The 20,833-nt window shown below is 40.9% G+C and overlaps 2 protein-coding genes across 2 annotated transcripts; both read right to left on the bottom strand.

Moving 5' to 3' along the window:
* Positions 1 to 1,630: 1,630 nt before the first annotated feature.
* csrnp2 (cysteine-serine-rich nuclear protein 2) lies at positions 1,631 to 11,364 on the bottom strand. Its single transcript, XM_044350963.1, has 5 exons — positions 9,808 to 11,364; positions 7,219 to 7,391; positions 6,813 to 7,075; positions 5,316 to 5,612; positions 1,631 to 3,923 (listed from the first exon to the last, which is right to left on the bottom strand). The coding sequence occupies exons 2-5, from the start codon at positions 7,376 to 7,378 to the stop codon at positions 2,958 to 2,960; spliced, it is 1,686 nt and encodes a 561-aa protein (XP_044206898.1). The 5' UTR covers positions 7,379 to 7,391; positions 9,808 to 11,364; the 3' UTR covers positions 1,631 to 2,957.
* Positions 11,365 to 11,733: 369 nt separating this feature from the next.
* On the bottom strand, positions 11,734 to 20,512 carry tfcp2 (transcription factor CP2). Its single transcript, XM_044350964.1, has 16 exons — positions 20,167 to 20,512; positions 19,611 to 19,799; positions 17,753 to 17,904; positions 17,200 to 17,276; positions 16,960 to 17,065; positions 16,573 to 16,679; positions 16,125 to 16,277; positions 15,913 to 16,023; positions 15,550 to 15,638; positions 15,283 to 15,331; positions 14,376 to 14,469; positions 13,856 to 13,946; positions 13,642 to 13,748; positions 12,563 to 12,705; positions 12,322 to 12,373; positions 11,734 to 12,231 (listed from the first exon to the last, which is right to left on the bottom strand). Exons 2-16 carry the CDS (start codon positions 19,730 to 19,732, stop codon positions 12,194 to 12,196), a joined length of 1,491 nt encoding a protein of 496 aa, XP_044206899.1. The 5' UTR covers positions 19,733 to 19,799; positions 20,167 to 20,512; the 3' UTR covers positions 11,734 to 12,193.
* Positions 20,513 to 20,833: the final 321 nt, after the last annotated feature.

Genomic DNA, 20,833 nt, shown 5'->3' with positions numbered 1-20,833 from the left:
CAGAGGAACAACTGGACTGAATGAACACTGCATGCAGCTGCATGCAGAGAGCAGGTTGTGTTTAGTAGGAATTTGCTGAGTTTATGCTGCCATCTAGTGGCCAATAACCGTGCTGCACCTGGCAGACAGTCATTGTCATGACCTCCAGAGTCTGAATGAGGACAAAGGCGTTTCATTTTCTGCTATGTTCCCCTCCCTTTAGTGTGACTAAACTTATCCTACAGATGTGACACATTATTAGGTCAATCACATCAGTTCCAGTGGAAATAATCTTTCCTTAGATGCACACTATCAAGGGAAATTGATTAGATTCAAAGACTCCCTGTTAGTACAGTAATATTGAGAACAGTAAAAGCACAAAAATAGATCATCATTATGGGAGTTACCCATTTTTTAATACATTTTATATATGTCATCTTCTACACACTTCAGAATAGTTCGTTTTACTTATAGTTACAGTTACTTCTGTGTAATAGTAATCCTACCAAATCCAACTCATAGCCAAAGGTGATCAAAGGCAGCATGACCCCTGTAACCTCTCAGTTGTGATCACTCACCTACTGAAATCAACACAACACACATGAATCTTTTTCCTTTTTGAAATGAGTACTTTATTGTTTTTATTTTGTATAAAAACCTTTTTGTCCACTTTAGGCAACAGTTAGCATGAGAGTACTTCTCACAGCTTTTAGATGAAGTCTAAACTTATCAGTCTTTTCAACAATCACACACACACACACCCCTTTCACACAGAGAAACACACAATCACATAGTGTACTGGAGTTAATTTGATGCAGTGATCCCAAACCTAAGTCTATTAGTAGAAAGCCGAGGACAATAGCTCAACGATAGGCAGCTTGTAATCATCATCACTTCAAAGATGGTACTATGTCAAGGCAAGTCACGCGAACACAAAGGGCCACAATCAATCTACAGCCTCACAACAACAACAGGAGACTGCTTTGTTAAAATCTGATGGATGAATGCATCGTTTCATTAGGTTTGAAACCACTGCTTTGGTGCAACTCTTAAGCGGGTTTATATTAAGACAATAACACAAAAAAAGAAAAAAAAAACAAAAAAAAAAAAGGCAAAGAAATACATCAGACATCTCATACACAGCAGCACATCCCCTGTTAGGCAAGCCGTTGCAAAAAAAAAAAAAAAAAAGCAACAGCTGTAATTGTAGGCAACAAAACAAAGGACTGGTTTTGTGTAAGAAGAGTCGGCACACTTACGCAGATCAGTATTAATCAGACATAGCTTAAAAAAGACATTTAATGACCAGAAATGTTATACGATTGCATTTTACATACTCAATGACAAAAAACACCTCATTCCATAATCACCGTGTTAATGATTTGCAGTGCAGTAGCTATTGCGTTCCTACGAAGAGGCTCTCCAACCCTTTCGCTTCTTTAACGTCAGTCATCGAGAAACATATCTCCTTATTCGTTATCATAATATTTCTCGTGATGGTAGGGAGAAAAAGCAGTGAATTGTAAATCTGTAACATCAGCACCTTTCAGGAATAAAATATGTATCCTCACTAATATACTCCCTCCCCCACCCCCCACCCCCCCTCCCCCATTCCCCTAATACAGTACATACACATGTACATGCACACACAGATGCATACACACCTTTCTCTCTCATACAGACACACACACACACATACAGATTGAACAAAAAAAAATATACAAATTCAGGGTGTCGTCAATCTGCTCCATAAATTAGTAACGTCACATCATGTCGTGTAACTACTTTCACGTTTTTTTCTTTGACTCTTTAAATGCTATTTTCTTCATATGAAATTTGACTCGGTTCAGAATTAGCTCTTCCTTCCGAGCGCAACTCGTCGAAAGAGGTGAAAGACTAGGAAGGTCTATTCTGGTGTTTTACCGTAACATGACATGACTGACTACATGGCATTACAGTCTAGGAGTATTAAAGAAATAACGTTTCCTTTCACTTGAAAAAATAATAATAAAAGCAAAGACTGTGAGGACCTCAGCTTGCTCAAAACCAACAGTATCTAATCCACAAAAGACACATTACTCAAAGAAATAATAAGTAATATCATAGGCATTGCAACTATTACAGGTAAACTAGTTTTTTTTTTTTTTTTGACAAATCGACTGCATTTGCAGCCCAAGGTGAGCAAGAACATCAGCTAAGGCCAGTGCTCGTCTGCTGCTCTGTTTGGGTTTACCTTCATGTCTCATTGCAGCAGAGCCACAACGCTCGCTGCCCCCCCCCCCCCCCTCTGTTCACAATGTGCATACAGATCAAAAAAAGCAGCAACCTCGGCTCTGTCTTGCACATTGTAAATGCATATACAGTACACAAAAACAAGTATTTCCAGGATTATTAGGTCTATTTTCAGCAGAGGATACTATCAGAGGCCTTCATTTGGCTTGACTACAGCACACGAGTTTGCTGTAATGGAAAGTGAGCCAGTAAGTATCTAACTACATCAGCTTCTTGCGCGCACTGCAAAACAATTTTGTGTTTAGTGTTGATAGCTTTATACATCACCAAACTAAAGGCTTATGTCAGCATTCACACACTGTGTTTTCTGTTTGCTTGCGTTTGGAAATTAACAAAGCACTACGAGCTGTACGGTCTCGTCGACAAATGACTCCTAAACACGAGTGTTTTTAATTTTTTCCATTAAGGCCGCATTCATCACCCCCGACAGAATCACATACGATGTTGCCCTGTAACTGCATCCATATTACTTCTGGGGAGTGATCTCTATGTGCTTTCAGCATCCCCCCCCCCCCGCCCCCTCGCTCATGTATTGTAATACTCATTCTCCACATAACTCAATGACAGTCACTATTAGAGATTGCAACCTGTAATCATTCTTGATGATAGCAGTAATAAATGTGAAATGTGTAATTTATTCATCTTAGATGAAGCTATTGTGCAAAATATCTGCAGAGACGCTAATACTAAACTTCAGGAGGCAGTGGATCCACTTCTCCCTCCAAGCAGGACTCCACGTGGCACTGCTCTTCGGGGAGGCTCTGCTGCAGACTCGAGGGCCTCTCCTCCACTACTTCCACGCATTCCTCTGAGCGCAGAATCACATTGGTCAAAGACTTGCCCAAACTCTGCCTGCAGGACACCTCTTCAGGACTATCATCCTTCGACTTCTCTCCTCTTTCTAGTTTGCTCTCCACACACTCGCCTCCTCCTGCGTCTTGTTCTCTCGCCAAGCGCTCCTCCTGCTCCACCTCCGCTGCTCTGGGCAGGGTCTCAAAGGCTACAGGCTCTATGGGACTGAGCTGGTAGTAGAGCAGAGAAGAGGAGTCTTTAAGGAGGTCGGAGGGGCTCTCCTCCTGGTTGTCAGTGATGCAGAGCACTGTGGCGCCCGTGGGGAACGGACCCTGCAGGAGAACCTGATCCACACCCGGCACCTCTGCTTGCTCGGGCAGCTCCCCTCCCAAAGCAGCGGGCAGGAGGCAGAGAGGCTGCTCGGTGAGACCTCTGGCGCCCAGCTCCTGCTGCACCGCTTCCCCGTCGGCCTCCTCCCTCTCCCTCCTCTCCTGCTCCTCGGCGCTCTGCAGGTGCAACACGGCTGTCTCGTTCTCTCGCTCCAGAATGTCCTGCTCCGCCAGGAGATCCTGAACCTCCATGACCGTCTGCACCTCGCTCTCCTCCAGCTCAGAGTCCAGGCCAGCGACTGAGGATAGGTCCGGCGATGTGGGGCAAGTGGAGGAAGGGGAGGACGTCGGGTCAGATTCAGCATACTGGTCCCCAGTCCCTTGTATCAGCATCCTCCTCTTCTCCAGGTCCAGCTTCATGATGGTGTGCAGGTAGTGAGTTCTGACACGGAGAGGGTTGAACTCGATACGGCCCGCCATGTTGCCACAGCCGTCCCTCGAGCATCCACACGGGAAGGACATTCGATCCACCTGAGGGAACAAAGCAGAAGTTATTTCAGTTTTACTTGCGTTTTAATCCAACAGGAAATAGTAAACACCTAGATTTACTGACTTACAACATGACTTATAACAACTTCCATAACACAAGTGGCATGGAAGTTGCAGAAATGTTTATAGCTTGACAGATGACACAGTACATGTTGCGGTAAGGAAAAATACATGAAACTGAGAGATTATCTGGTTACTGTGTAATAAGTCAGGTTGAGACAGATGTGCACTTTCTACTAACAAGTGAAAACAGAGTCATTTATAAAGTTAAACACTCCGATTTCTAACCTCAACTAACTAATCAAGCTAACTGGAGAAGAAAAAGAGCAGCTCAGGCAAAATATATGTCAGTATGTCATAACCTGAGGGACCAAGCATAAAGAAACCGCCTTTAATGTTTTATTCTCCTTCTTTTTCAATATAAAAATATTAAGTATATATCTTTTAATAGTTTTATTTATTCTAACTTCATACACACACAATCATAAACACTACTAATTGTTCAGTAGAAGGAACCAAATCATGCAGCAGCTCTGATCCCTCACTGTCAACACACTGACTCATACATTTACACACAAAAGGATAAAATGATCTTAATATTCTGACTGTATCATTGTGTATCAATGCTATCTTGTCTTGAGGTTTTAGAGAGATGAGGTCAACAAGTAGATTGATTGATGATGGATTCCATACATCAGCGCATTGATTTAAAAATACTTCTGATCTCACTACTGATCAATAAACAACGGATGCATTTCAATCTCAATCCATCGATCTGGCGGCGAACCTGTATCGTACAGAAATGCTTTGAATATAATATGCGTTTCTTGTCTGTATCTCTACTGTTGCTATCGAATGAAAGCAAAAAGAATGAAAACAAACAACAAAATGACACAGTAAAATCTGCCGTAACTACTCTGCACATGTGCGACGGGTGAACTACAGCACGGAAACTGGATTTCAATGCCAACGCAGACAGACAGACGGAGCGATCTGGACGTTTTCAGTTGATGGCAAGCAGCACTGTGGTTTCCAAAAATATCACAGTCAACTATATATACATATGCAGTGTGTAAATTTAGCAAAATTACAATGAAGAACTGCAGGAACACATGTGATCTATGCGATCACTTTTTAAAGCGACACATGTTTTCATCTTTTCAAACAATATGAATAGTCTAAATGGAATAAATGAGCATGTTTATTTCATGCATATCCAAAACTGGCTGATAATTCAAGCAAAACATTTGCTCTTCAGATGAAATAAATGTGAAAATAAATGCTGGTACATATGACTTTACTGAGCAGTGAAGACTGACTCATTCGGGTTTCTTCTTCCTTCACACGCACACGAGATAAGCCAGCAATCCTTACCTGGCACTTAATACCAGCTTGGCTGCAGCCACAGTGGCGAGGGTCACAGTACAAGCGGCAGTCGCAGCCACATTCCTCCCGTGAAAGGCGGATCGCTCTGAGCTCAGCTTTCTCTCGCGCGTCTATGCGGGCGATGCCAGAGGCTCGCAGGAGGGCTCGGCGGCGTTTAGTGGGCAAAGGCTGGAGGAAGAAACAGTCGTCCACCTCCACCCCGTCCACGTCCAGGTCCTCGTCTGATACGTCCTCCAGAGTCAGCAGGTCTGCCTGAGCGCACTCCACGGTGCCGTTCCTCGTCAGCTGTGGATGACAGTCGGTGTAGAACTGTGAGCTGAAGACAATATGAGACTGATTCTCTATTCAAAGCACAAGTGGATGATAATTATCCTCAACACTGATACTTCAAAAACAGCTTCATCTGCAGCTTCATAGTAAAACTTTTAAACAGAAAATGGAGGAACGAGTACTCAGATCCTTTATTTAAGTAAAAGTAGCAGTACTAGATTGTAAAAATACTCCTTTATAAGTAAAAGTCCTGCATTTAAAACCCTACTTACATAAGTACAGGAGTATTATAAATAAAATGTACTTCAAGCATCAAAAGTAAAAATATTTGCTCTGCAGGAAATTTGCCCCTGTAGTTAACATATTATTATAAATGTATATTACATTATTAGATTGTTAATACTGTTGCCTTTATATGTAAGCAGCATTTTACTGTTGCACTACTACTACTACAACTACTACTACTACTTTACATATAATTTGGTTGCTTAGTTTCTAAACTGGGGTTCGGCTCCCTCTAAAGATAAACCTGAGTGGTGGTGAGATGATTAATGGCGTAGGAAAGGAGAAAAATGTTCTGCCACACAAATATTATTCATTTTTCTCTAATCTTTGTTATTTTTGTGAAATATTGAAGTGGTTCACCTCTATTGAGCCTCAAACAATAGTGGTATTGAATGAAAGGGAAGTTTAAATGGTGGAACTGCTAATAAATAATGTGACAAAGGGCCCAAAGTAGACGCTGCTCGTCAGGAGTCACAAGCCAGAAAGATTGGGATTACATGAAATCTTAATCTGAAGAGTAACTAATAACTTCAGCTGACAGATAAATGTAGGCGGATAAAAAGTATCTCAAAACTGTACTTGAGTAATTGTGCTTAATTACTTTGCACCACTGCAAAAGAAAACATCTGCTTTTCAAAAGAGACCCCTGATTGGGCCAGAAGTTTGTCAAGACACTTGACCCAATTCCTGACTAAATCTATATTTACAGTTACAAATAGTAATGTACCCTCATTTTTTAAGATGTTCTACATGTCAAGTAAAACAAGACACAGGGCTCACTAACAAAAATTCTGATCAATCAAGGCTACATAACATTTTGGAAGACATCATGTCATGCCGTATACTTGACCCAAAGAAAGAAAGGCACAAGATGTTATCATCAGACTCATCCCTTTAATCCACCGATCAGATGAAATGTCTTAAATCTACCTTCATCTTGCGGGCATTGAGCTTTTCTTGGCGCAGATGCTGGCGTAAAGTGTGGCGGTGGCTGGTTTCCTGTTCGCGGGCGAACTCGCCCAGCGTATAGCGTCTGATGGAGGAGTGGTGACGGGCCATACCCAGGGAGCTGCCCCCTTGGCTGGGCACGCTGGTGAAGCCCTGCCGCCGGGGGAAGTAATACACCGTCACCACGTCGAAACGCACCCGTTTCCCCCCTGGTGACGGCTTGTGCTGTCTGAGGATGGAAGTGGCTGATGTTGGGGGGGGGGGGGGGAGAGGGAGAAGAGATTTGGGATGCGATGTTACACATGAGTAATTCAATACGTGTGCTAATTAACTGTTTGATTTCGAGTGGGTATATTGCCTTTAATGTGTGTCTTCTGTTGTTCCTTACGGGTAAATGCGGTGCTGGAGGGAGGGTTGAGGCTGTCACAGCTGTCAGCGCTGTCACTACTGGAGATGTCATCGTCAGAGTCCTTAGGTGTAGAGAATGGAGAGCTGTTGTCCACCTCTTCATATCTTCGTTTGAGGCTGAGGGACGAACCTGCCTCCATGGAAACTCGGTGTCTGAGGGGCACAGAGTCGAGCCACAGTCAGCATCGGGGTGTATAAATGTGATGAGGATGATGATAATTTGCATCAGAGAGAGACTGAGTGAATATTAATTTGCAGAGCTGTGTTTAATACTTGTTTACTAACTGAAAAGCTTAAACACAAACTGTTCCTGTCTAAGGTCACAGAGGAAAAAAAAAAAAAGTGACATCTTGACAGCTTTTGGCCCTGTCTCCTTTCATCTGTATTCCAGCTCCATCATTTCCTGTCTCTGTACCCCCCCCCACCCCCCCTCCCCTTCCCCGCACCCCCCTCTCCACTTTGAAATCATCAAGTGAAGAAACGTCACCATGGCAACTAGGCAAGCACGGTTTATGCGAACAGCCTTGAAGCAAATTATCTGTATGGCTTCACAGTCATTTTTTTTCTTCTTCTCTTAATTCAGCTATAAACAGTGCAGGGAGGGGGGGCCGGGGGGGGGGGGGGAGTCAATATGAATGAATGTGAAAGCTAATCAATCACATCAGCGGGGGGGAGGTCAAACAAGGTGAATGAAAGCAACTGAATATATTATATCTTAGACTATATAACGTCCTGAAGGTTTGTGGTCGAACTGCATCTCGCAAAGTTTAGTATCTTAAAGATCAATCAATCCAGATGAATGAATACTCACACTGACTTTACATAAAAACTGTGCCTTAAGCTTATCTTCCTAGTATGAGTAAGATACTTCTAACTGTAATTAATGATTCACTACGTCTGCACACATCTTTACTGGGCCTGTGTTAACATGTCACACTCTTTATCTTCATTCCTACATGGGACATCAAATGAGCTGTTATCCGTTCTGGTTTCACAGTTATCAAAGGGAAAATGCAAACTTAAAGGATAGGTTCACAATCTTTTCAAGTCTACCCTTTAAAACAACAGTCAGGAGCCCAAATGAACACTGAAATTCTTGCTGTAATCATTCCTCCTGTTCATACTGACCGTTAGAAGATCCGTCGTGAAATGTGCTTACAACGTAAGTGACGGTGGATAAAATCCACAGTACTCGTTTTGAGCGAAAATGTATTTTAAAGTTTATCTGAAGATAATATGAGGCTTCGGCCATGTGAGTTATTCAAAAAAAAAAAAAGGGAAATGTTCCACAGTTAGTTATTTTAGTAACAAAAATTACCTCTTTGTGTTTCCTCAGACAGTGTTTTCCTGTTCAGCTGCAGTGGGAGGATTGTGACTAAAAAAGGGAATTTTGGCACTAAAAAGACTTTAACTTTACAAGATATTGACTTGATTTGACTCATTTGGACAATTGAAGCATATTACCTTCAAATAAACTTTGAAATGCACTTTTGCACAGAAGGAGGCTTGTGGATTTTGTCTCCCATCACTTAAATTGTTAGCGCATCATGAGGCTGATCTGTTAATGGTCATTATGAACAGGAAGGAATGATTACAGCAAGAAAAAACATGTGTCAGTGTTCATCTGGGCTCCTGGCTGTTGTTTTAGGACAGATTTGAACAATTGTGGACCTATCCTTTAAAAAAGGTTATTACTATGATATTTTACTGTACAGTGAAGTTTGTCCTTAAGCCAAACAGCGAAGACAGACTGTAGCAATGATGTCACACAGAGCCAGATCCTGGAGCTGCTCTGTGGACAGCGAATGACGAAACACCTGCCGTCGTAGTAATATTACCGGGAAATGAGGATGCTTTCTGTGGAAAAAATACAAACCTGATTTAATACCTCTAATGCAGGATATGTGCTCTCTCTCACCGATTCATGTCTTCATGCTCGGAGAGATGCTGCAGCTGTCTGTTGTTTGACATGTTACTGTGCACAGTCACTGAAACAGCGCAGAAATTCAGTTTTTATGTGGATTTTCCCTTTTTGAATGAGGTTCTGAACTAAATTTAACCCCTGAAGAGGCTGTGACGAACATGGGTTGGTCTTAAAGGTTCCTGCAGATCCAAAAATGAATCGTTTTGCAACTGGGACTCCAGTATAAATAGAGCAAATAGAGCAAGAGGCTGAATTTTTGATAGTAGGTTCATTTCCCTTATGAAAATCAAGAATCACCCTCCTGTTCCTTTAAGGACTTACAGTAGTTGGACTGTTAAGAGTGTGGCTACAGTGTGTTTACAGACAATTGTGACTTGATGGTGTATTTACATGCAGTGTGGATGAGGTATTTGTATAACTGGGTACACCTTTGGTGGATGCAGCGACTGACCAGGCCAACTGTGTTGGGGGAGGTTGGATGTTTATCAGCCTGACAGGCAAAGACAACCGCCCTCTCTCTCTCTCTCTCTCCCCAGTATACTGCCCAGTTTTTACATACACATACACACACACACACACACACACACACACATACAGGCACACAATGGCAAACCGCCCGGTTAATGTAATACTAAACCCTCTTACCTGGGGCAGAATCAGGGACCCTTTTTCCAACCAACTCGTAGGTCGTTTCCCTTTTCCAACGCGAGCTGCACATCAATCTTTTAACGCCCTATGAAGATGCCTTTTTTTGTGTGCCAAAACCGATATCCCTGAACCGAGTATCCACACTGCAACCGTGGAGCAATGGTAACCCGAAGTGATTCGCCTGAAAGCTTTCCTGATTGTCAATCTGCAACACTTAACATCTGACTATTGAATAGGCTACTTAAGCTCCATGCTCATTGTTCTGCACACTGAAAGATCACGAAGAGAGCAGGGGCTTTCTGTGAGACCTGCGGGTTTCATTTAAATGTTGCATGCCTATCTACTAAAAAAAAAAAAAAAAAAAAAAAGACAGACGAAAGGGGGAAGAAAAGAGGGACGTCATATGATTCGCTGCGATTTATTTCCCAACATTTTCGGTGCAACATGAATAATGTAAACAGTCGAATGTCTTATCTTCCTGATGTAAGCCTTGAATTGCTTGCAATGGAGAAATCCGCTGACATCTGTGTTCGTTTATCCTTTTTTTTTTCTCACCGGGGCGGGTTCAGTCGGTTAGGCTTACTTCGTAGTCTTCTTGCATTAACGCGGATTTGGCCCCGTTTCGTTTAGTGTCAGAAATGTTGCAGTGTGGGTTTTTTTTTCCTAACGAGAAGACGCCTTTCTCCCCGTTTCGCCCCTGCCCCGTTTGTTACAATGTAACAATGGAGGAAGAAATTCTTCCCTGTAGCCGTATATATACTTATTGTGACATCACAGGCATGCCCGGCGCCGGGGCATGCTGGGAAATGAAGTGATTTTTCTTTTTTTTCCCCCTTCTTCTTCTTCTGTTTTGTTTTGCAGAAAGCAAAGCAGACATAAAATTTTTACAGTCTAACCACATGGATGGCATTTAACACAAAGCAGCATCTTCTTCACTCATCCTGATTTACAGTGACATGACATTATCATTATTATGTCTTGTCAAAACTAGTTTCCATGGCAACAAAATGACTGTGCATGTGTGTAGTAAGCCTCCACATTTGTCAAACAAAGGAAAATATTCTGTGTATATTAAATTATAACACCTTTGAACATTATCTGAGGAGCTTAATAACAGTTAGGACGTTGTTTAAAAACCACATTTTTTTTTTTTATTTTTGCAAATATTACCAGGACAGAGACAACAGATGGCGGCCGTTACATGGGTAAGTATTTTAATAAGGCTGATGAGATGGGGCAAAGATATCTAAAATGTCAAGCTATCGATTTCATGTAAGCAGTACAATGGATTGAACATAAACTAACCATATCTTTTCACATGCAGCTCTGGTGTGCCCGACAACTCATTACATGTAGTAGTATCTGAAAGTGGTATTATCCAAAAAACAATGACGGAGAAACATAAGTATGTTAAAAAGATTATAAAATCTGCCAACATAATGCATGATTCATTGAAAAAAAAAACTTTTAGAACAATCTACATAAAAAAAAGTTGGAAAATGCCAAAAAAAAAAAAAAACAAACAAAACAAAAAAACTTAATGAAATGCTGATGTGCTAAATAAGCTGATAGGAATAGGAAGGACAAGGACCGGAGACGATTTGCTGGTGTTGCCGTTGCGATCGCTAACATAGACAGTGTTTCATCGTCATTCAAGATTCATATGTAACAACCATGAGTGCCAATACCACACTAACTACAAGATCCTAACAGTGTTTGGGAGTCTGAAAAGACACAGTTAGCCTTCCGAAGGAATCACAGGACAGCTGGATTCATAACAGCTTCGCTTAACGTCCTGATTGTTGATGCCTCTTGTGGTGCTTTCGTATAACGGTGTGATTGTATGAGCTATACCGTGTTTCTTGCAGTCCGGCTTACGTGAATCCCAGTAAGGCCAAATTCTTGTCAGTTTAACTGTCTCTCTTTTGTCGCTTTGACTTCTTTTTTTTTCCCTTTTTGGTTATTGTTTTCATAAAAGAGACAACAAACTCGATTCTGAAGCACAGAGCTTTGGCACACCAGATGCTCAGCAAGCTAACAGCGATAGCAGCTGTAAGTGCCACTAACCTCTTTCATGAGACATAAGTGACAAGAGGGAAAATGCAACCGTTTTAAGGGAGACGATGGCGGGGGGGGCGAGAAGGAGAATGTGTTACGTCGCTGTGGTAACAGGGTCACTCCCTCAAAAAAAGTAAGACAGTAAGTGAGGAGAGGCCAGAGGAGAGGCCAGGTGCTTCAGTCGCGTGTTCCTCCTAGCAGCCTCGAGAGGTGTCTTGGGGGCATCTCCACATATTCCAGGAACAGCAGGGAGTATGAAGCTCTAGAGGGGCTGACTGGATCGGGTCTAAGGAGAACAAGGCTACGCTATTGTCCTGCCCAGTATTCACTTCAAGATGATGTGGTAGCCGTCATTTGTCTCATCTGGCAAGAAAAGGAAAAATAATCAGTGATAAGAAAAAAACGTTCATTATGGGTCTGTGTTAAACATAGAAAAAAACAACATTCAAATACCTTTCATTGTGTCCAAAACAAAACATACTTCATCTTGGAAGTTTTGAATCATCTATGAAGAGGAGAGCAAATGTTAAAATGCAGAAACACTCAATAGTCCTTAATCTCATTATATACAGTATTAATTCACAATTTGTATGCGTAATGACAACTAGTCTCTATAGGTGTCATCTCATACGTCAAAGTGTCGCCTTGGTGGAGGTAGAAAGCAGAGGCAGCATAGAAAAGCACAGGGTCTTACCTCATCACTAACGAGTACATGGATGCCGGTGGGGCCCTGTTTAAAGATCTGGTTAATCTGTCTGGGTGAGATGTTGAAGAGCTGAGCGATCTTTTCTGTCAGCTCAGCAGCTGTGAGGTCCTCCAGGTAAATGGCGTGATATACTGCGGGCAGGTAGAGAAACAGGTCATTCGTTTTTTGTGCCCCGATGTGCACAGCAAGTAATGCATTTTACTTTTTAGAGCTACACCAACAGCAACTTGTTTGACATTAATTCATTATCCGGGGGGAGTAGTCATGAGCAAAAGCAGCAACTGCAGCTTAACAAAAAAGCCTAGAGATACACTCGAATGTAAAGGAATAGTTTAATATGTGGGAAAGATTGCTACCACTCTTGTGTCAGTATGCTAAATATATGGAGCCAGCAGGCCTGCTTAGCTTAGCATAAGTTAGCATAGACTGTAAGCAGGGGAAAACAGCTAGCCTGGTTCTGTCAAATGGTAAAAATATCCCTGTACCAGCACCACAATGAAGTGTAAAAAAACAACAATTTGTGGTTTTGTTGATTTCTATTACTTGATTAATCTTTATACAATGTAAGAAATTAGTGAAGAATGCCCATGACAATTACCATAAGCCTGAGTTGATGTCATCAAATCACTTGCTCTCCCTGAACAACTCTCCAAAACCCCAGAAATATTCAGTTTACTATGAAATAATAAGCAGCAGATTTTCAAAACTGAGAAGCTGGAACTGGAGATTAATCTGTTATCAAAACACTGTTGTAATATGATTATTGTAATATATCAACAAATAAGAATTCATGTTCCAACATTCTCCAATTCAAGCTTCTCAACTGTGAGAATCTGCTCTGAATAATCAACTGATTGTTTTTAGCTCTGTTGCATTTCAGCAAAGATGCTGCCAAAATTTAAATGAACATAATCCTCAAAGTACTTTATGTGGATTACCAGTTTTATAACTTTTTATTCCAATGCAGTGATGTGCATAACAATGTCTGCTAGACAGACACCGACGCCGTGTATATCAAACATTCATTTATTCACTTTGCTACCCATGAACTATGAACATGCACTCACCAAAAAAAGTGTTGGCGGCAGCGTCTCCGTTTTCATGTTTCGGTTGCTGCTCGCGTGCCTGCTGAGACTCCTGGCATACGTAGATGGTCAGTCTCGGACGCACCACCCTGTACGCAGCATCCACGGAGAGAAACAACAAAAACGCCTATAAATTCAGACTTGCTTGTTATGTTTGGTAAGTGACGGGACTGTAAAAAAAAAAAAGAAGACCCACCGTCCCTTCAGTGCGTTGAAGAGTCTGATACCGTCAGCTGGACCACAGATCTGAATGACATCCTCCCTGGTCAGCTTCAACAGGTCTGCCCCTGGTACACAAAACAAGATATAATTCCCAACATCTATATGGTAAAATCCTTCCCTCTAAATGTAAACCTGAATTATACAACACGTTTGTTTTGGAGGAGTGAAATATTTTACTACATGTGCAGCAAAATTATGAAAAAAAGACGACAAACCACAGTCATAGGGGGCTGACAGGGATTCAGTGTCTTGCTGAAGGACACTTTAGCAGATTTGTGTCATGCAGGTTGAGGCCTCGATCGACACTATTCTACCCTGCAACACCTAAATAATACCTGATTTCTTCTCTATGGCTCTTTAATTTCTAAAATGTTACACAGGACCAGCAGCACCAGCAAGGGCTTCGCTCAAGGTACACCACCGCTGAAAATGAAAGTGCTGAATTTGTAATAATTCTGCATTCGGGGGGGGGGGGGGGGGGGGGGCTGTTTTACCTGAGAAGTTCGTGAAGAGACGACAGAAGGGTGAGAAGCGGTTTCTAAGAAGCCACTGTTGTGCATCCTGCGGTGTGGCTGTGGGTAACAAATTCTGAGAAAAAAAAAAAAAAGACAGAGTTCAAGTCAAAACAACAACAGTGTCAAAAGGTGAATGTTCTCACTGAAGTTGTGTTAAAATCAGCGGAGTGTTTTTACAGCCACTTCATGTCCTGAACTTGAAAAAAAACATTAAAATAGAAAAAAAAATGTAGGACGCACAAAGATGATTCATCAGATTCATCCTGTTTCATTAAAATGGAGGAATTTTTGAATAGTCATAATCTTGTGATTAGAAAAAAACAAACAATTTCAGAAAGTATTTTAAATACAGAAACTGACAGAGGATCAGACTCAACTTGTTAACCAATCTTGCTGACCAATCTTTGTACCATTGATTTAACTTGGAGTTAATTTATAATGTGGGCAACAAATTAATTTGTGCAGAGGTTTATTAATGTTTATTCATCCTACTTGGGTTACATAATCTTACCATCATTTCTCAATAGGTCTATGTGGGTAAAGCATAAAAACATATCAGCCAGACAGCTGCCTAAAGTTTCACACCAGAAGCTTTGAATCATTGCCTAGTTTAAGGTATAAAGAATTGCTCCAGGAAGTTGAATATGACCCTTGTATTTGTGATTTATCATTAACAAATGTTATCACTCACACCTTGAGGCAGGAAAGGCTTATTTTTTTGTTTGTTTTAGGTTTTCTTTCGGTGCTTCAGTGAATCTACCAGGAGGCAGAGGTTTAACATCGAGATGTCAGCTTTGCGTTTGTGAATATTAATACGCAGCGGTTCGGTGCAGGCAGGAGGTAGCCAGGCAATAAATCCAGAAAGTGAAAATACAGTTGTACTCACGTCTGCTACCTGAACGACAGGCTCCGGCTGGTGGCTTGGTGATCCGTTTCTAAAAAAGGATGGAAATGTGACCGTGTTAGAAAATACTGAGATCATGATGGTTTCCGTCCTCGTGGTCATCTACATTAATAAGGAGAATCCAAAACATCACGTGTTTTCCTCACTAATTGCACACAACCACAATGTGGGTTTTATGGTAAATTACATTAACGTACTGCAGCCAGCATTCATCGTGAAGTATTGATGGAAATTGTTAAACACACATACCCTTCCGCGACTGGGAAGCTGTTTTGTGTGCTGTTGAAGCCGGGAGATGGGGAGTTGTTGACATATGTGATCTCAGGCCAGGGAGAGCACTGCGAAAGACCAACACTTGTTATTATGACATTTAAATAACCTCAGAAATGAATTTTTGCTGCTGCCAGTTATGAGCTGCAGTTTGCTCCTCCGTCTGATTGTGTGTCATCCACACAGTGGTCGTTATTTGCAGCTCTAGATGGAATACATACAGACTTTTTGATGTTGACCCACTTCCTATCACACATACAGTATATTCTTCATTGGCATTCATGGGTAAATAAAGCTATATTTATCATTGACGACCCTTTAAAGCTTAAGTAACATGCTAACCTCTGTAAGGATTGTGGTTTCATACGAGGGCTGATACTTCTCCTTTTCCTGCGGCGCTCTCTTCTCCATTTTCTCCCTGTCTGTCTTCTGCTTTCTGTCTGCACCTTTAGGCTGAAACAGATCATGTAGAGGTCATTCAGGTGGCACATCACCATCACCAGGGACAATTAAAACAAATGTTTCCAAGACTTTTTTTTCCTCATCCCTCTCACCTTAAAGACTTTGACCTGGCAGGAGGCTGAGTGGAGATGTTCTGTGTACTCTCCACTCTCGTTCTCTTTGAACGTGTCGATCTGAACGCGAAAAGGAACACCCTTTTCCCCTCCGTGCTTGCGCATGGTAAATTCTGTGCTGATGCAGTGAACCTAAAAAAAGAATAGCGATGTAAAATTAAAATATATACAGGAATGATGACATAACACCAAACATAGATCAGAAAAACCGGTAACTTAACAGGATTTTGGCAGAATTGTATTAGTAATTCTTGCCTGCAGAATGACATTCAGATTACTTGCCATTTTGCCAAACACAATAGATGAGTAAACTTAATATTGACAAGCTTAGCTCTAAAATGCCAGAATGCTCTAAATTACCTCAGATTACTGTCATTGCTTTTAATGAATCAAAGTAATTCAGGATCAGTGTTGTCCATCATGCTACCTGGATAAAAACTGAGGTTCTTTTTGATGGTTCCCAAAGGAACTCCACAGTGTTAAGCTGAGTAGGGTTAGCCCTGGGGTCGATTATGCCAACTGACATGGGGATATCTGCAATGGATCAATGTAAAACAGGCTGTTATCAAACGAGTTCTTAATGCACACCATCTTGTCCACAATATCAGCACTGTCATCTCAACCTTGTGTTTACATTAAAGGTTAACAGTCAATACTTGAAACTGATTTAATCCAAAAACTATTGGATGGTTAATATACATACAAGGCAACACAGCAACATACTTTCCACACACAAATCTAATACAACACATAACAACCAGAACTTTCTGGATCAATCAAAGTAGACGAGACATTTTTCTCATCCAGTGCTCACCCAGGTCCAGGATACGATCACCAGGCCTGTTCCAGCGCCAGCCTTCCAGCTGCTGGTGCTCTGTGTACTGAAGTCGTCTGTCGTGAAACACCACACGGATAATGCTCTAAAATTAAGAAAAAAAAAATCTTTACAAAAGGATTTAAGGCAGATGTTAACGCTATTGATGCTAACACATGCATGCTTGTCCTGTGCAAATATATTGTAACGTATGATTGAACCGGCGTGTCAGAATCTTACCTTTACCATTTTACCAGTGATTTCCGGAAGTTCCCCAATTTTCCGATTGTCAAGCATTATAATTTCATAGGACTGCCCTGCAATGACGAGTCCACATGTGAATAAATCACTTCATTCCAACAAGGCTGTCACAAAACACCAAATATTCACAGCTGATATCCAACCTTGGTAGTCTAACTAATCACAGTCATGCTAACACAGTAATAATTTGCACACACTTGTTTGGTCACTGTTTCCCGTGGTAACTATGGCATTACTATATAGCCAATTTTAAAACAGCACATACAGTACACTGCCAGCAGGTAATCATTTATGATACATCACAATATCTGTGCTACAGAGGAGGAAAAGATATCTTATAAACTATTTACAGGCTTAACTGCCAGACATGAAAGTATTGCTATATCGGTGCCAATGTATCAAAAAATATTCACAGTCATCCAGGTGATAACTTATCTATGAGTACCAGGTTTGCCTCAAGGCACTTTTGACTTGGTATAGATATCAATAGATTTACTGAGAAGTACTCTGTGGCTGGGATCCACATGCTGACCTTGGTTGAGGTAGGTGAGTGTTTCATCATGCAGTTTAACGGCTGGCGAGGTAGCTGCACACAGAACATACTGGAAGGGAAGGATCTTGTTGTCGGTGTCTGGAGGCAGGTTGGACTCCTCCTGCTTGAAGATGGGGAGGGCGAGTACATCGCTGGAGAACAGGCAAAACAAAAACGACGCTGTTAATAAACTGCCAGAGCAGTGACAAATTCACTCTTTCCTTTTCATAAAACAATTCTACAGAAAATGAATGTTGACAGCTGAAAACTGTTAAATTAAAAAGGAGACTCTCACACTGCCCACTGTCACCAGTTACCACTCGAGGCTGAATGGCCGGTTATTGTGTTCTCTTGCTTTGCAGTTCATTAGTTATAATGGAGGCAACTAGGGCAACACTACCAAATACCAAGGTATCCAGTCTGGATCTCATTGCTCCTCTCAACAGAAGAATTTCAGGAACAAGTGGGCACTTTGCAGCTTGTACAGTATCATATAACAGAGCACTTAACCAGCCAGGAGAGGGACACAAAAGAGAAGGATCTTTCACTAGCCGAGCAATAAGTCAGCAAAATCTAAATTGATTTTACATAACTTCCAGTCTCTCTGCATGAGGACATTTCAAGCAACAGGGATCATTAATATCTGTTTGGACATTAAAGTCTTGAATAAGTCCTCCTGAAATGAAAAAACACCTAAACGAAGAACAGCTCGAATCATATTTCATCTTTCATCTGACTGTCAGAAGTGTATTGCTTTCCAATTCATATGCATTTGGTAATTAATTTGCCTTTCTGCTATTCATGTTCAAATTCAAAGTGTAAAGACATTTCTCTGCTCAAAAGGCACACAGACATGGACACAAAGCCTAGCTCAGAGGGAATATTAGTATTATTATTATTAGTAGTGGTAATAATAATAATAATAATAATAATAATAATAATAATAATGTATATAGCGCCTTTAAAAACAGTTTACAAAGTTCTTTGACAGACAAGAAAAAAACAGGATACTCAAAAGGTAATATAACTACAAAAAGCCAAACATTAAGGCCAAACAAAAGGAACACAAAATGAAGATAGTTCAGATAAAGTTGAAACAAGAAGACAAAAGACACAAAAACACAGTAGAGAGAAGACAGTAGGATGATGAAAGAAAAGACAGTAAAAGAGATAAAAGACAATTAAAAGAACATTAAAAAATGTAAATATATATAAATACAAATAAAAAGAATAAAAGCAATAAAAAATACAACATCACATAAAAGCAGGTCTGTAAAAAAGGGTTTTTAGAGATGATTTAAAAGAAGTCACTGATTCTACGAGCCTCATCTCCTCAGGCAGGTTATTCCAAAGCCGAGAGGCCCTGATGGCAAAAGTACAGTCACCCCTGTAGATTTCAGCCTCGACTTGAAATGAAACACTACACGTGAATAAATTTTATAACTAATCTTTAAACGAGAGCAAATATCTTCATAAAACAGCTCATACCCACAAAAACATGTTCTGCAAATAATTTTGAAAATAAAAACGTCAGGAACAAACTGCAAGTCGAGGTCAGAAGTCATAAAATTGTCCTGTTAAAGCTCCGGGTCAAGTGAAAGCACAAACTGCTGACGTTTAAGGTCAAGCAGGTGAGACAGTTTCACTAACTTTAGAAAGTGACAACAGAAAGAGATATATCACTTTGTGGGTCGCATTACTACCACTGCCTTTTACAACTACACCCCCTAGAAAACACATAAACAAACAAGTTTTGACTGTATTAAATTAAGTCACAAATACATATCAATGAGCAACAGAAGAAGAAGAACTCAGTCCAACAGTATTCTTGACACAGAGGGCTCGACTTATACTGTACCTCATGCTGTATGCCCCAGCACCAAGCTCCTGACCAATGCCCGACAGACTGGCATCAAAGTCCTGGACCAGTCCGGACTCAATCACTTCATCCGTGAGAGGCAACTTTAGAGCCCAAGCCATAGTGACGATCTTACGGAGTGCCTTTCCGGTTAAAACTGGAGCCAAGTTTCACCTGTTTCCCACCAACCTTCAGTGGAGAAAAGTGAAAGAATTAATGTGCCATCACTGAAATGTGGCTGCAACTTGAATCCCGTTAAAATAAAGCAACAACTAACTACGTCTTTAATCGACATACGCATCACAAACAAGACACAAGGATCAAATTAGCAGTTTGTGTGCTTGACAGTAACAGGTTATCATGCTGAACAATGCAGAGCTGTTGCGGTTAACGGTAACGATAGTCTATACTCATGTTTTATGCAACCGTGCATTGCCGCACAGTTAAGATGCATACAACTTGTGTTAAGCCATATCATTATTATTATTATTATTACGCGTCTTTATTCTTTTTATTTGGTTAAGTCACGTTAAATAAGTAAAGACATATAGCTTACCTTTAGTGAAAGAAGTGCAGCCACTTGCTATCACTGCGACAGTTTCATGCCATCATGTCGCGCTCCTTCGCCCAGCACTAAAATAAACATGTCGAGCTAAACACTTAGCTATTTTAGCCTGCAAGCTAACTTAGCTAGTCTGATGTTAGCCCTTCTTTTTTACTGTTATTGGGGCTTCAAGGGAACAAATTGTCCCCGATATACATGCTTTAAATAAAATAACGTCAATACATATCTCAGACTACGAAATAAATGTAATATAATATCTTGCTTTTGTTTGTTTATCTAGCTTCGTCAGGAAAAGGAGCTGCCGTAATTTCCGCTTCGTCTTCTTCGTGGTGTTATTAAATAGTACTAATAATGAACACGCGGGCTCATTACCGCCACCTACCTCGTCTACATGATAAAACATGAGGTTGGGTTGTGTTGTTACATTTTTCTTGAAAAAATAGCTTTCTTCCCAGTTTCTCCATTTTATAATAACCATTGGACACTATCTGCTACTCTAAAGGATAAAAATGAGTTGCATGAACACACAACAAAACAGACTAATTAATAAAGACAGGGTTTATTTTATTTATTTGACAAAAAAAATGACAAAAACTTATGTCCCCCTCCCCATCTCGCAAAGACCTGAACTTTGTATGTGCTTTGCAGAGTCAAATGA

Source organism: Thunnus albacares, chromosome 5, assembly GCF_914725855.1.
Source record: "Thunnus albacares chromosome 5, fThuAlb1.1, whole genome shotgun sequence".
NCBI classification, from domain to species: domain Eukaryota; kingdom Metazoa; phylum Chordata; class Actinopteri; order Scombriformes; family Scombridae; genus Thunnus; species Thunnus albacares.
This window is presented reverse-complemented; position numbering and strand designations above follow the sequence as displayed.

Coding starts and splice junctions, on each gene's coding strand:
- csrnp2 (XM_044350963.1), bottom strand. CDS start 7,378: ATGGAGGCAGGTTCGTCCCTCAGCCTCAAACGAAGATATGAAGAGGTG. Junction 7,076..7,218: donor CTCCAGCACCGCATTTACCC/GTAAGGAACAAC, acceptor CCCCAACATCAG/CCACTTCCATCCTCAGACAG. Junction 3,924..5,315: donor AAGCTGGTATTAAGTGCCAG/GTAAGGATTGCT, acceptor TTGTTCCCTCAG/GTGGATCGAATGTCCTTCCC.
- tfcp2 (XM_044350964.1), bottom strand. CDS start 19,732: ATGGCTTGGGCTCTAAAGTTGCCTCTCACGGATGAAGTGATTGAGTCC. Junction 15,639..15,912: donor AAACCACAATCCTTACAGAG/GTTAGCATGTTA, acceptor GGTCTTTCGCAG/TGCTCTCCCTGGCCTGAGAT. Junction 14,470..15,282: donor CTGTCGTTCAGGTAGCAGAC/GTGAGTACAACT, acceptor TTTTTTTCTCAG/AATTTGTTACCCACAGCCAC.